Source organism: Cornus florida, unplaced genomic scaffold (assembly GCF_030987335.1).
Source record: "Cornus florida cultivar Cherokee Brave unplaced genomic scaffold, ASM3098733v1 CherokeeBrave_3.0.0_Hap2_Chr04, whole genome shotgun sequence".
Lineage (NCBI taxonomy): Eukaryota > Viridiplantae > Streptophyta > Magnoliopsida > Cornales > Cornaceae > Cornus > Cornus florida.
Window position 1 is genome coordinate 20,975,571 of NW_026775574.1, and position 16,877 is coordinate 20,992,447.

The window sequence follows — 16,877 nt, forward strand, 5'->3', positions numbered from 1 at the left end:
TGTGTGTATATATATATATATATATATATATATATAGGATTTAAATATATATATAGGATTTAAAAAATCAAGGATTATTAAGGAATAATTATACACATATTTATTATATAATATATGTGTATATATATATGTTTGTTAATTAAGATTATTAGTGTCATTATTTTTTTTTTTTTTAATATACCTAGATAGGTTGGTTATTCAATTATGATATGCTTATAATTGTATGAGATGTTTATGTATGCATTAGATATCATTGAGTCTAAAGTTGGTACATGGTTGAAGTGTAGACATGGATGAGTTGTCAAATGCTTAAATATACTCTCTTATTATTTGTATGAATAAAATACATACATAGGAAATATGGATGAGTTGCTAATTTTAAAAGTATAAATATATATACTTAAGGAGGCATGGTTGAGTTGCCAGTATATAAACAAATATATTTATAACGGCATGATTGATTTGCCAAAGTATAATTAAATTGTTATGTGGTAGATGTTTGAATTGCATCTAGGATTATTGTATCTATAACTTGGAGTTGATAGATATTCTTCTACTAGAATAATCTACTATTTAAAAGGGTAGTTATATTATTTTATAATATTAATAAAATAATATTGTAGAAGGAATGGATGAATTGTCAAAGTAGAAATATTTGCTTTATGATTTATATAAATGAAATCATTCATTAGTGGTTATAAGGTTTTTTATTAAAGGAATTATTCCTTAGATTATGATTTATTATTTAAATGATTAAATAATTATTTAGAATGGAATTAAGGTTAAATGAGTTTCTCTTTAAAAGAAAATGAGATTGTGGATTGGTTTAGGTATGATTATGTTTTAATCATGGTTTAAATGGTTTGAAAATTAATGAATCTATTAATGGATGTGAAAGTTAATTACATATAATTATTTATATATATGTGTAACATTGTATATTAAAGATAAAAGACTTTATTAGAATTGGATTTGTTAGAAATGATATTTTTATTGGTTTTCAGATGCCTGGTAGAGAGAGCTTACTCGTAGGGTTTAACCCACGATTTATTTTTCAGGTTGTTAGAAGTTCAAGTCTCAAGGTTGAGGATTCGCAGCTGAAGGACTTATTTATTATTTCTATTTATTTCAAAGTAGGTTATTATTACTTCAGTAATTATTAATGGATTTATGGATAGTGAATTTTGGTTAAGGGGTCCTTGAGTTATGGGATTCCCGAGTTGTAACCATTGGCAAGTTATTAAAGAAAATTCTTATTTATTAGTTTTTCTTCAGCGTATTATTTATTCTTTTATTTCATTTTATACTCCGTGCTTGTTTAAAATATTTTAATTGTTTTAATATCCTTTAATTTTGTGCGCGGTTTTAATCAACCCGTGTTCCGAAATTAGGGGATATCACAATGGGTAATTGGTCTCATCACATAATATCATGATGATATCATATAATAGGGACTACTAACTATCGAATTAGATTCTTAAATCATTATTATATTAATTATGTTTGTCATTTTTATTCTCAAAATTCATGTTCTTTGAAAAGACAATAGAGCATTTCCTCACTTTTCAAAATACAAAATTGAGGATTTAAATTTCTATAAAAGTAACGTAAATATGTGAATTTTTTTTCAATATAAAAAAAAAATATATATATATATAAAATAACATGCCGTAGCTCAACACATGTATCAAACCTCGGTTCCTTAATTCTAATGCACCTCCTTGATGGATTGTCCTTGGAAAAGTTTTGGGATCTTCTAAAACTGATCATGTAGATCAAATAACAATAGAAAATAACCAAACACATGGAGATCTTGTGAACCCCAAATCAAAGAAAATGGGATTCCAATACAAGCATTGAGTCCAAAAGACAGAAATGCGAGCCCAAGATGGCTCTCCCCATGACATTGTTTACTTGCACAGCTTTAGCAAGTTACGTCCACGATGTAGAAATTTTACTATATGTTAAAGCGACAATAAATACAGAGTTTAAAATGAATTAGAATAATAATATATAATTCGAAAGTCTAATGTATTTGAATGATTTACCTGAATGGAGATGACATCATAATGACAATATGATGGCGTCATCGTGATATCATCACCATCTCACGTAAATTTAATGTGGTGTGTCAAATTTCCTTAACTCAATGAATAAATTACCCTTAAGTTCAAAAATATACTAAAATATATATTCTCTTTGTACCAAAATATGAGGAATCCATTGATAAGAGTGAAGTTTCAAATATACACTTGTTAGAAGACAAAATAGTGCTTCATAATTAATGCACTTGTTTAGTTAAAAAGATAGTTTGAGAATGTTATTAAAAATAGTACATCCAAATGAGATATGTTTTTTTTGAGACATCTCAAAATAGAAAGATTGGACAAATATTTTGAAGCTAAAGAAATAATATTTATTAGATCCCACACTATCTGTCATAAAATGAATTTTTTTTATCAATAGTCGAAATCTTATTCACATTCAACGGTGGTTTGTTTGAATATTAAATTTTCCTCCAGACATCTATATAATGAAAACTTGACTAATTATGTAACCAAGATTTAATATGATTTTGATGGAGAATCAGAATATTGGGTTGCAGAATTAGTGCTCACAAATAGCTATATATAATTATAGTACCATAAATAATGAGATTGAAGTTAATGAACTAGCACACATAATCACAATGGCAATTTATTTTTCCTTTTGTGTGTGTAACTATCCCCTACTATAACAGGTTCCTTTTTTGAACTTCTGAATTTCAACAGGTTTGTGAAAAATAAAATAAAATAAATTTCAACAGGTTTCTTTTTTTCGCTAAAGTTAATACTGAGATAAAAATAATGAATAAAATAAAAATGAAAATAAAAATTCCTTTTGTGTGTGCTTGTGTGTGAGAGAGAGAGAGATCAGCATTTTCTCCATCTTATAATATTCTTTTGCCATTTTTGAGAGGTTGCGTATGAGTAAGGCAGTCATATAAAAGGTTGAGAACTCATGTGAAAGTCTGAATTTCAACAGGTTTTTTTTTTTCTGCTAAAATTAATTCTGAGTAGCACTGTTATTCCAAAAAAAGAAAAAAAAGAAAAGAAAAGAAAAGAAAGAATAATCATCAACAAGAATATTAAAAATAGCACAAGGGTTAATTTGAAATTAATAATTCATGTACCGAAAATGTCTAGATTTGTAATGCAATTCCGTGAATGGTAGCAGTAATTAGCAGAAGCTGTAAATATCCATTAACCAAAATAATTAAAGATAAAAAGGCAAAAAAAAAAAATCAAAGAAATTTATAAACTAGAAAGATTAGCCAATCTAATTATTTCCTTGCAAAACCAATTTAATGTCAATTTAGAATAGATGACTTATAATAAAATACTAAAAACTAAAGCATTTGGAAAGGGACAACTTTCGGAGGTTCAAAATCGACATCTCTAATTAAAGGGCCTTTGGCCCAATAGTATAATCTCTCCATCTTCAAAGAAGGGAAGGGGGGGGGGGGGGTTCGAGCCCCGACTGGGCAAAAAAGTATGTGTGTGTGTTTGCTTTATCATCAAAAAAAAAAAAAAAAAAATGAACATCTCTATCCACGGCATCTGTGCCCCAACAATGAGATCAGCTCATGAGATGATCTTCACCCTTCTCAATGCACCGAAAAGAATTTTAGTTTTTTATCATTTATGTATCAAGGCTGCAAGATCAAATCTACCAACAATAATACTCATTTCCATAAAATAAAAAATCTAACAATTTATGAATTACCAAATTTAAAAGAAAAATCATAACGCTATGTTTGGCAGACAAGGAATTAGGGCTTTAAAATTGGAGAAAAATAACTTAAAAAATTGAATCAAAATTTTCTTCAATTCCACCGATTCCATGAGTTCAATTTCATGCCGTCAAACAAAAAGTGTTCGCCTATATGATTGAGTTTTAGAATAGGTGGAATTTTGAACAAAATATTGGTTCATATATATATATTTTTTTAAATTCCAACTGTTTTAGTTTTAATTTTAAAACTCCAATTCCATGTGACCAGGAGCCGGCACTAAAGAAATATATATACATATATATATATATATATATATATAAATGCAAAGCATCCAACAGTACAAAAAACACACAGAAGCCAAAAGCTAGCCAACCTTAACACCGAAAGTGTCAAAGCCAATCCCCAACAAAAGCACATGCTTTCTCCCCTTACTCTCACTCCCAAAAGGGTTCATTTAACCTTGCCTACACCTACATATTTATATATATCCCAGCACACTTAATTAGCACATCTCTACTCCTCTTCCCCTCTCTCTCTCTCTCTCTCTCTCTCTCACACACACACACACACACACACACACACACACACAACCATGCAGCTCAAGCATTCTTCCATCACTCTTCTAATCACCCTAATTCCTCTCATATTTCTTCCCTCAATCTCATCCCAATCCTGCCAAACAACCTGCGGAAAACAACTCATCAGATACCCTTTTGGCACCGGCCTCGGATGCGGCAGCCCGCGCTTCCAAAACTACGTAACTTGCAACCAACACCAACTCACCTTCACCACCCACACAGGCTGCTACCCCATCACCTCCATAGACTACATTAACCAAGTCATATACATCTCCGATGCCACCATGTCAACCTGCACCTGCACCCAACCAAGCAAAGGCTTCGGCCTGGACTGGGACGCGCCATTTAGCCTCCACGACGACAACATCTTTGCTCTGCTCGATTGCTCCACCGATTCCTCACCACTCTACAAGTCCAGTGGTGGAAGCAATGCCACCGCGGCCGCGGTCCCTCTCTGTGACACTGAGGACGCGCCCATCTGCAGCCTCCTCTATTCCTGCCAACCGGTCAGCAGAATCGACATCCCGGTCTCTACGTGCTGTGTTTACACGCCGGTTGACCTTGGACCGGCTTTTGAAATCGATCTGCAGAAGCTGCAGTGCGCTTCGTACTCCGGGTTCTACAGCTTTAATGGCCGTGAATCTGATCCAGCGAATTGGGCATATGGGGTGGCACTTAAATACAAGTTCAATGTCAATAACGATTATCCAGCACTGTGTGTTAATTGCGAGAGGAGTCGTGGTGCTTGTGGATATAGTGACCCCTATGATTCATTTGTCTGCTACTGTCCTACTTATGGGATGAACACATCAACGGATTGTTTCTATGCAGCATCTTTGAGCAATGGTTCAGGACTTTTCCCGTGGCAGACCGGTATCTGTTGTGTGTTTGTGTGTGTGTTTTTGTGTGTGCATCTTTGATGTTCTAAAATTTTGATCATCTTTGTTGTTGCAGGGAGTTGGTTGATCTACAGTCTGGCATGTTTTCTGATCGTATGGTTGTCTTCGTAGGCTATGAAGATCAGAGGGTGGAAAATGAAAATCCAAACAAATTACAATGCTGAGATTGGACTTTCTTTGCTTGTTGAGATAGGGACATTCAAGTTTTTAATCCCTTAATTGCTTATTGTAGATTGTGAATATGTTGGAATTCTAATGTTGAAAAATCAAATTACAACTCTATGGTTAATTGTCTTATGGTGTTTCATTTAATATGATTTATATAACCTCCATGTCATGAAGCATAGAATCAGGCCATAACCACTCAGAAATGGTACTTTCATGCAATTATGTTTTCATCAATACAACTTATTATGAACACTCTCAGTTTACCAATATGAATTTTATTTATTAAAAAAAAAAAAAAATGGAAATAATATTACATAAAAATGTGACAAAAATCAAAGGTAGAACACCCCAATGTTAAAGTAATTTACATGAGAGTGTGATACAGCTTGGAAAGTAGACCATTAAGACCTTGAGGATATTGGTTGTATTTTAAAATGTGATATCTGTGAATTCAAATGGAATAAGGTTCCTTCTTTTAAGCACTTCTCCACTGAGAAAGAATCACTTTCATTATATATATATATATATATAAAAGGTTCTTTCTTTATCCTTGCTTCTTTCAGAACCTCTTGACAGTGATCTAGAAAAGCTTTATACCTACAATTTATTCTCAGAAATCATTCATATCCCCACTTCCTAGGCAAATTCCCGCACTTGGCTAAAAAGTTCTCTATGCAGTTCGTGGGAAATTAGTGGTGGCATCACAAGGACAATGATGACCGATAACTACAACAATTAAAGAATTAACACAGATTGAAGATGTGTAGAACACACACACACACACACATAATGTGTTTAATACCATTCCAGAGCTCAATAATGCAACTTCTTTTTATTCTAAATTCAACAGTATAACTTCATTCATCCGAAGAGATATATTTTAAGCAAGAAACACTATAATCGGTTCAATGGTACTTGTACTCACTGCTCTTAATTTCAAGTTCATGGTCAAGGTTTTGTTGATACATGAATGCTGCATAAAATTTGGTTCATCAACATGATTTCATTCCGTCAAATTCACAAACACATGGTTAATTAGGAGCAATTCACAAATAAGAATGCTAGACTAGCAAGCATCTAGGTGTTAAATCGGTGAATACAAGATAGATGTATTGTGGGTGTGCGCGTTTGCTTGAATTTTTTTATTTATAAAAAAATCCACCTAACAGAACAACATATGCTGATAATTGATGCACACTAATAGAATATAAAAGACAATTCAACAGAAGCAGGATTTAAATTATATCTTCAATTGAAATTTATTAATCATACATATATTGACACCAAATGTCATTGCAACTTGGAAATGATAAATTGTTAAAAAGAACAAAAAATGAAAAATAAAATGAAAATGAAGCAAACTAGGAAAAGACATGATATCAAGTTATTATTGATCATAAGACCTAATTGGAGAATTTCTTCATCTAGGGGACAACATTGTAAACACCATATGACACAAAATCTTTAGATGATTTGCATGTAATATATGTCTTCTAAAGAGATCCCCAATCTCTCAAATGTCATTTTATGGGAATAATTTTATGTCTTTTGCCTTATCACATACAGAATAGTATACTAGAGAATTTGTTTTCCAAAACATTGAAAGTGTTATTCATTTTCTCCCTATTTTTTTCTTTTTATTGCCAGGCTAATTCAAACCAAAATCATATATCACAACAACGGTTGTGAAAAATCAATCTAATTTTATTGGATTATAAGCCAACTCTTCCTAACGCGTTATCAGATTCAACTTGAGTTTGGACAACATTGCTTAGAACCGGAGTTGTACTTAGGGGATTTGGACTCTCTCCTGTAACATTTTTTTGCGTGTAACTTCATCACAATTTTAATTAAAAATTTTGTTAATTTCACTGATGAATTTCACCACCATAAATTTCACCATTTTGAATTACCACTTTAAATGGTGAATTTCGTCATTTTTATGAATTTCAATCCACAAAATTACCATTTGTGAAATTTTAAAATTTTAAAAATAGATTTTACCATTTTTATAGGCAAGTAAAAATTGGTGAAGTTTTAATACGTAGTATTAAGGGATGATGACCGGTGAGTGTAGAGTTAATTTAAATATGCTTCAGTTCTCAAATTATTGGGTGTTCTTACTCTTCTCTCATTCAGATTACTCTTTCTCTTGACTTGTTTTTTGAAATGATTATTCTTTCTCTTGAATTGAATATATACATACATATATATATATATATCAGTTGACATTAACATAATGTGTAAAAAGAAGAAGAAGAAGAAGAAGAAAAAGGAAAGAAAAATGAGAGAATTTTGAAGGGAGAAAAAATTATATATGATTCAAGAAGGAAATTTTGATTCATTTCTTTAAAGAAATTAAATAAATTTAAAGAGAAAGAAAAGATAATTTTAGGAGCTACAAATATATAAAATTTAATTATTGATGAGTATGTCATCCCCACTAATCTTGATGTGATCTAATCACAAATGAAAAAATAATCTGTAATTACAAAATGAGGAAAGTGATAAATAAAGAAAATATTTTTTTTGGAATTAATTCAGACACCCTATATGACTTCTTTATTTATTATTTTCTAGATTTTGTAATTATAAATTATTTGTGCATTTTTTATTGGACCACCTTAGATGACCTATTCACCGGTTAGTAGGCAAGTCTTGTCCGTAAAAAAATTACCAAAGCTTTGGTAAAGGAATAACAAGTGTAGAGTTGATGTTGTTTTATTTTTATTTATTTATTTATTTATTATTTTGCGTAAAAAAATTACCAAAGCTTTAGTAAAGGAATAACAAGTGTAGAGTTGATGTTGTTTTATTTTTATTTATTTATTATTTTGTCATTAGTAAGAAATTCACGCGCACCCCACTTTGTTTCTTTGAAGAGTTAAACTTTTAGTCTCTCACCATTCACTTTAAAAATTAGAGGAAATAGAATGAATCACAGTACCTTTGTTTGATTAAATGAGAGAAGAATAAAAAAACACATAAACGTGAATACAATAATACAATAATTTCATAACTTAAGAATACAATAATACAATAATTTCATAACTTAAAAAGTGTAGAGTCAATTAAGAAATTATTGTATTATTGGATTCATGTTTAGGTGTTCTTTTACTCTTCTATCACTTAAATTACTCCATTGACTTCTTTTTTGGGATTGATTATATTTTCTCTGAGATTGTACGTGAATTTTTATAAATTAATAAATTATTATTTACTCCTTATTTCGTGAATTTTTATAAAAAATTCTTATTTACTCCTTATTTCGTTCTTTAATTTGCATATACAATTTTGAGTGTATAGATTAGGGGTATGCATTATTTTATTTTTTATTTCTTTGTAACGGTGTTTCAATGAAATTTTAAATTAGAAAAAAAAAAAAAATACCTAGCAAGGCTGTTGAATTTTGGGTTGGGTATAGATTGAGAAGCCCAAGTTACACCCATACGGGCCGGACAGTGGGTTTTCAAACCAACCCGCGAGTCCTTAGTAACAATGATGACGTTATGATATTTGACCGGTTAAGATGTTTTTTGGCCCGCGTTTTTCTCCTCCAAGCTAAAGAACATTCATTGTTTCACTCTCCAATTTTCTTCCATATTTTCCCTCACTTTCCTCCATTTTCTCTCTCTCTCTTTCGTTTCTGATGAATTCAAATTCTCTGCTAGAAGAAAATGGCAGCATCGTCGGCGAGATCGTCCCAGAGAACTTCGACAGCGCCGGTGATAGTCTCAAAGCCTTCAAGCTTAGGAAGTTCCAATGAATTTGGATCCGAACTCCCACTCAGCGATAGGCTCAAAGCCTTCAAGTCTTCGAATTTCGATCCTGAGGCCTATGTCACCAATAAATGCCAAGCCATGAGCGAAAAGGTTACCTTTAATTGAAGTTATAAATATATATATGTATACATTGCGTATATGTGCATATATGTATGAATTGTATATGATGTTAAGTCTGTATTTATCATCAAAATGATTTTGCTAATTATGAAACAAATGAATAGAATGTGTTTTATGTTTTTATCTTTGATTTTAACTTCTCATTTATGAAATATTCAGTGGCTTAGGCACATTATTTTCTCCCTAACAGGGTTCAATATATATATATGCACATATAACTACATAAGAGCCCGCCATTGCCATTTGGTGGAGAGGGTCAGATTTACATAGCTGACAGGCTTAGTCTAATTCCGATTTTGAACCTGTAACTTCGAGGTCACAATGGAGCAACTAATATATATATATATCTAGTTGCTAAGATATAGAACTAATATGTACTATTGCCCCAATAGGGATTTAAACCCTCAAACTCTTGTGCAGAATATACTGAGCTAAACCATATGGCCATCGCAGAGCTAGGATTTTAGCAACAACCTTAAACTATCCAATAAAATAATGTTTTTTTTTTTTTTTTTTTTTAAAACCAAATAACAAGTACGAAAACTTAAATATAGATTGATGCATTTAGCACATTATGTACGTGTTTGGTTAAGCATTCAATTTGTCAATCTGGCTTTTGTTCAATTTGTAAAATTACACTTGAATTGTGATTCATTTGATTATGGGAACTGGTGTTTAATTTGTGAAATAAAAAATTCAAACATGTAGGTGTTGATTAGCATGTTCTTGAAAATTTTGGAATGTTCATCAAATACTTCTCATAATAATAATGATTTGGCAGGTCTTCAGGAAATGGTTTATATAAAAAAAGTTACAAACACAAATTAATCTAAAGTGTAGTTTAGAAAAAGAAATACAGACCATAACATAAGTCATAGAAAATTAAGACCAAAAGGGTTTTTTCGCGCAATTTTGAGAGGGAAAAAGGTTGAGACCACATATGTTCATAAGACTGATACATTAAAAGAAACTGGACATTTGAGTGTATACATTTTTTTCTTCAGTATAATAGTGGTGAAGTTGTGACAGCTTCATATAGAATGCAGAGCAGAAAATTAACAATTTTTTTTTTTTTGGCATTATCGACAGGAAATAAGGCACTTGTGCCATTACCTTGTAGATTTAAAGAAGGCGTCTGCAGAGGAGATGCGTAAAAGTGTCTACGCTAATTATGCATCCTTTATACGGTGAGCACAGTAAATCGAATTGTGCACATATGATTTTATGAGTGGTAACTGCACAGTAAATCGAATTGTGCATGGTAAATTCCTTTTATACTTCAGTGTTCTCGTTATCTAATTTTTTTGGTTTTTCTAGCTATAATTGTTAGATCCAATTTGCTCCAGTGTTGGCCTTTATTAAAAAATTTCATCGGAATATGATGAAAACCAGCTTACATTACAAGATTGACCGTCGTTTTTAAACTTAATCACAGCATTTATCTTCGTAAGCTTTTTCAAAAACACGACTTAAATTTATAGGAAACATAAGCAAGGTCTTTAATGTAAATATAAACATCCACTGATTATATTTATATGACAGAAAATGTAATGGTTTATGCTTGTGTTTTGCTAGTATCCCTGTAAGATATGTACTCGGAATAGCTGTAGTATTATCATTTTGATACGTGTATGGTTCCCAAGCGGAAGGATCTGACTGCCACAGTGAAAATTCTTAATCTGAAAAAAAAAAAAAAAAAAAAAAAGAGGAAAATCCTGAATGTCAGTGTTTTTATCTGAAGTAGAGAGGAGTGATAGCAGCATATGAAATATCACAGTAACATTTTACTTGTATGTGTGATAGATTATATCATTATATTTTTATTTCTATGACTACACCACTCTATCTATAAGAAACAAAGATATTAGGTAGAATCGTAATCTTTGACACCACATTTCTGAAATCTGCATTCCTGTTTGAACTTTCCACATTATAATTTACGACAACAAAGTGAATTTACTTATATATTGTATTGCAGCAAATTGTACCACAGAGTTGCCAGCCTCGTATTAATTTTTACTCTGTTTCCACATTGCATGCAAGAGACTGTAATGCTTGTCAATCATTTTTTTTGTTTGAAAGTTCAAGCACACACACTATATCACCAAGTCTTGAACACTCAACCTCCCCATTTGGGGATGAGATCTTATTATTTAATTATTCTAACACGGGTGCTTAATATTTTAAGTATTCTAACTCATTATATCGGTGTGTATGAGTTTGACACTATGCTGCCTCTAATTTTTTACTCTACAGGTACTTCATAATTATATGATAAAGTTATATCCATCTCGTTGCAGCTTAATCTTGGGTAAAGTGCAAAAAATTCCCCTATTATATAAAAATTGGGCACAAAACAACCTTTCTGTTTAGTATGAGCATATAACCCCTCAACATTTGACAAAATTGTGCAAATTGCCGACTGTCAATTTTGACCAAAAATTTTAACAAAAATCATAAAATACCCTTTTTGTTTTTCTGAGAGAGTATTTGTTTTTTATTGTATTTTTCGTTAATGCATTTTAGGTATTTCAGTCTGCAAAATTTGAAAAATGCAGTTTTGTTTTTTTTTTTCAACATCAAGAGGGTTTTCACATATTTTGTATATAACAGGGTTTCTTTTTGCACTTTCCCCTCTTTATTTCCCTTGGCTAGATTTGCAAATGAATGTCATGCTACTCAGACTTGATTATTATATATTTTTGTTTCTAACGTATAAGAAAATTAGTGTTGTCTAGAAATTCTTTGAATTCCTTTGCTCCCTTAATCTTGCAGTTCTTGAACTGATGTACGCATCAAAAGGATGCTTCTGTTTTGAATCAATAATTGATCATAAATACCTCTTCAGCGAATCCAGAATGTTGGTTTATAACACAGAGAACTATCTCATTATGTTTGCATATGCAGCACATCTAAGGAGATTTCTGCTCTTGAGGTCCAGCTCCTTCACTTGAAAAATCTCCTATCTACCCAGGCAGCTATTATTCAGGGTTTAGCTGAAGGAATGCATGTTGATTCCTTGTTTTCTGGTCCTGAAGGTTCTACAAAAGAAGACATAATTAATGTTGAAGACCGCGAACCTTCAAAGATAGAGAAATGGTTAGGGGAATTTGTGGAGCACCTTGAAGTTTTACTGGCTGAGAGGAGAGTGGATGAAGCTTTGGCCGCACTGGATGAAGGGGAACATATGTCTGTGGAAATTAACCGCAAACAAAAATTGACCCCATCGGCATTCTTATCATTGCAGACTACAATTACGGAACAGAGACAAAAATTAGCTGATCAGCTTGCAGAGGCTGCTCTCCAGCCCTGTACCCGTGGTGTTGAGCTTCGCATAGTTGTACAAGCTCTGAAACAACTCGGGGATGGTCCCCGTGCTCACACGTTGCTACTTAAATCTCACCACTTGAAGTTGCAACGTAGCATGCTAGATCTTCACCCATCTGGTACTTCACATGGAGCAGCCTATACTGCTGGTCTTTCACAACTTGTATTTTCAACTATTGCTCAGGCAGCAAGTGATTCCTTGGCTGTTTATGGAGATGAGCCTGCATATTCGTCTGAGCTTGTAACTTGGGCTGTCAAGCAGGCTCAGGCTTTTGCTCTTCTTGTTAAAAGACATGTTCTAGCCTCAGCAGCTGCTTCGGGAGGTCTAAGAGTTGTTGCAGAGAGTGTTCAAATATGCTTGGGTTATTGTTCTTTGTTAGAAGCTCGTGGATTGGCCCTTTCTCCCGTCCTCTTGAAAATCGTCAGGCCTTGTGTTGAACAAGCAGTGACTGCCAACTTAAAAAGAATTGAACATAGCACTGCTGCATTTGCTGCTGCAGATGATTGGTCACTTTCTTATCCACCAGTTAGTATACGGCCTTTGGGCACATCTCTTGGTAGTGTGATTGCATCCCAGCCAAAGCTTTCTAGCAGTGCTCACAGATTCAATTCAATGGTTCAGGTGATTAATGTGTTCCATTCTTTAAAATGTCATAACATTGGAACCACATCATTGTGTTCCTTTTCTTGTTGGCTACGCAAGCAATTCTTGTTGCCTCATTCCATCAAATTCCAACTATTAAGTGCAAGACACAATTAGAAGCACTGAATTTAGTTCACAATACGTAATAAAACATCCTTCGATATTGACTGTTCATCAAATTTTATACTTTTATCAGGATTTCTGTGAGGATGTCGGTTCCCTTGAGAGCTTGCAGTTGACAGACCATGCTTTGGAAGGTGTCTTGCAAGCTTTCAACTCGTATGTCAATATGCTGATAAATGCGTTGCCAGGTTCAATGGAGACAGAGAACTTGGAGGGGTCCGGGAGTAGAATCGTTAGGATGGCAGAGTCTGAAGCCCAACAGATAGCTTTGCTAGCTAATGCATTATTATTGGCAGATGAACTGCTCCCACGAGCTGCTACCAAACTTTCATGCTTCCAGCAGACTAATAGAATAGATGACCCCCCTAGACGGTCTTCAGACAGGCAAAACCGTGCTCCAGAACAAAGAGAACTGAAAAGGAGACTTCAACGTTTGGTGGATCAGCTGCGAGATAGCTTCTGCCGACAACACGCCCTTGATCTCATCTTTACAGAAGATGGTGGCGTCCGTCTCAGTTCAGATATGTACATAAGTATGGATGACACTGCAGATGAGCCCGAATGGTTTCCATCTCCTATATATCAGGTAATCCAGTATGAATTGTAAGTTTATCTCTTCTTTGAGAAATTGTGCTTTTGCTCAATATAACAAGGACAATGCATGAGAGGCTGGTTCTTGAACAAATATGAGACATTGAAAATTGAACTATGGAACAAAATGAACTCCGACACTATGACTTAATTTGGTGCTTGAAAATGGGGATTTGACATGAACAAGTGTTAGAGACATCTACGGAGTAAAAGCGCTAGGCCATGAGCACCTTTTCTGCATACGTTTTTAGTTAAAGTGAACCATAACTGCAAGCTTCTACTTTTTGTTCTGCTAATTTTGCACAGTATCTTGTTTCTTTTATGTACTCGTGTCACGAATGACAGTCTGTTATGTCAATAATGAAATTAAGATACCTTGAGGTATGCTTGATGCAGTGGAAGCATGAGATTGGAGTCATTTGACCTTTCCATTTTGAGTTCATAAATGTTGCTTAATACAAACCTAATCAAATTTATTTGTAATGATTATTATAGAATATGGCTTCTAACTGATATAATAAACCTACTTCATTAAGGAATTTGCAACTATAGTTTCCCGGGCATTGTTTTTTGCAGATTGATATGGCAACAGCAATTAGGCCCCGTCTGTCACACTTTACCACTGTATTCTAAATTGTTTTGTCGAGATCCAATATAATTTATCATTACTTATATTTTCATTCAGGAACTGTTTGCAAAGTTGACTCGGATGGTAAGCATTGCATCAGATATGTTTGTGGGAAGGGAAAGGTTTGCGACTGTTTTATTGATGAGACTCACAGAGACTGTCATCCTGTGGCTATCTGATGACCAAACCTTTTGGGAAGAGATTGAGGCGGAGGCAAAACCTTTGGGTCCTCTTGGCCTTCAACAGGTTCCTTTTTCTTTTCTTTATATATATATATATATTTGTGTAAATATTATATCTATATTCTCTAACATGTATTAAAATTATGATACAAGTAAATGATCTTCTCTGCACCCTGTGTTGATGATTTGTAAGTTATGTCTTCAATCCACCAACCAACTGGGGAAAAAGAAGTAACTGAAATTCAAAATGGCATATTTTGTGCAGTTTTATTTGGATATGGAGTTTGTGATACTCTTTTCATCCCAAGGACGTTACCTATCTCGGAATCTGCATCAAGTTATCAAAAACATAATAAGTAGAGCAATTGAAGCAGTTGCAGCAACTGGATTAGATCCTTACAGGTATGTATACTTTGGAAAAAGGAAAGGAAGGAGTGGAAGCTTGAGTCAATATATTTTTGACTTATGCTTTATAGAGGTTTTGCTTCATTTCTTTGATGTTTTTATCCTTTCTTTCTTGATTAAGGATTTTAGTTGCACGCTTATGAACCTGTATTCTCTCCTATAAAATTTCATCTTATACCGCATCCTGTGCTGCTACATCGCTTAAGCAACAATTTACATCCTTTATGCAACAATTTCACATTGCTTATGCAACAACTACATTTCATCGTTATTTCATTATGTTGCATTTCGTCGTGAGGCTGTTGCACTAGAGGTACAAGACACGGCACAGGACTCCCCTCCACAGGAGCAGATCCGGATTCTAGGTTTACTTTGTGGCACAGTCATTTTAGGCAACTGCCTTGGGCACACAGGCAATGAAAGTTGCCTAAAATGTATTGGTAAAGGGTAATTGTTGCCCAAAAGGTCATAATTAGGTCATGATTGAGTAAATGATATTTGAAAGTTATTGATAGTCTTTTGCCTTGTGTCAATTTTGTGGACTGGTGATTGCCTTAGAGAATGTCGTGAACATGCTCCTTGAAAATCATTGTGACAAAACCTTTGTTTTGGCAGATTATTGCCGGAGGAGGATTGGTTTGCTGAGGTTGCCCAAATAGCAATAAAGATGTTGACCGGAAAAGCAAACTTTGGTACCGATGAACGAGATGTTATCAGTCCAACTGCATCTGTATCAGGAAAATCTATATCATCAATCTTATCTCATGGAAGTAACTAGTGTCCAAGTGCATACTAAAGAGAAGATGATTGAGAATCATCTTCAGTTATCTAGGTTGCTATTTGCTTATGGAGAACAAGCCTTTTTTCGGCTAGCTAGTGTGATCATCAGAGTGCATATCAGACCCTGCATGGGTAATGCACTTTTGGTGCTTGTTGTAACTATGCAAATCCAGACATTTGCAGAACGTCTCGTGGATTCGTGAGTTTCTCTACTCATGCATCTTCATTGGATGTTCCTAACCAGTTTACGGCCATTTTAACATCCCCTGAAGCACTCAATTGTTTTCTTACCTACAATTTTGAAATTTATCCAGTGTGTTCTGATAGCTTATAGTGAGTACATCCATTTTTTAGTACTTGACAGTGTTGAGAATGCTAGGGATTTGAATACATCTGGTTGATTGCTTTGTAAATAGGACATGCTTATTCAACTGCTGTGGAGGTTATAAACTACTCCCATTATTTAACACTCGTATATTAAGAAAATTATAATTAGGTACTCCATTTAACAGTTTTTAGTAACCTCCTTGAGGTTGATTATAGTGCATTTTGATTCATTTCCACAATGTCCAGAATCACAATCGAATAGCAAATATATTGTAAGAACTCAAATTGACAAACCGTCAGAGGAAAAAAGTCAATACCCCTGGCCTTTGTACAAAATAATTGTTTACAAAGGTTAGGTCTATTTCTAATCTTTTCTTCTCAACAACTCACAAATACAAGATATAAAATGTATAGATAATTTACTTTTTTAGAAAATTGCTACACTTGGGGAGTCTATTGTTTTGGTCTGTAAAACTTTCTTATCTTTGTGACCAAGAGAAGAGGGGTTCCTATAACTGATAGGGAAGACCTGGCAACTATATCCAGTTG

At 33.5% G+C, this 16,877-nt stretch overlaps 2 protein-coding genes across 2 annotated transcripts; both read left to right on the forward strand.

Annotated features, from left to right (window-relative positions):
- The first annotated feature begins 4,161 nt into the window (after positions 1 to 4,161).
- Positions 4,162 to 5,549, forward strand: LOC132302948 (uncharacterized). Its single transcript, XM_059799960.1, has 2 exons — positions 4,162 to 5,226; positions 5,308 to 5,549. The coding sequence occupies exons 1-2, from the start codon at positions 4,368 to 4,370 to the stop codon at positions 5,361 to 5,363; spliced, it is 915 nt and encodes a 304-aa protein (XP_059655943.1). The 5' UTR covers positions 4,162 to 4,367; the 3' UTR covers positions 5,364 to 5,549.
- A 3,548-nt stretch (positions 5,550 to 9,097) lies between these two features.
- LOC132304820 (exocyst complex component EXO84A) lies at positions 9,098 to 15,999 on the forward strand. The gene is made up of 7 exons (XM_059802532.1): positions 9,098 to 9,292; positions 10,412 to 10,509; positions 12,230 to 13,271; positions 13,489 to 14,001; positions 14,692 to 14,880; positions 15,082 to 15,218; positions 15,837 to 15,999. Exons 1-7 carry the CDS (start codon positions 9,098 to 9,100, stop codon positions 15,997 to 15,999), a joined length of 2,337 nt encoding a protein of 778 aa, XP_059658515.1.
- Positions 16,000 to 16,877: the final 878 nt, after the last annotated feature.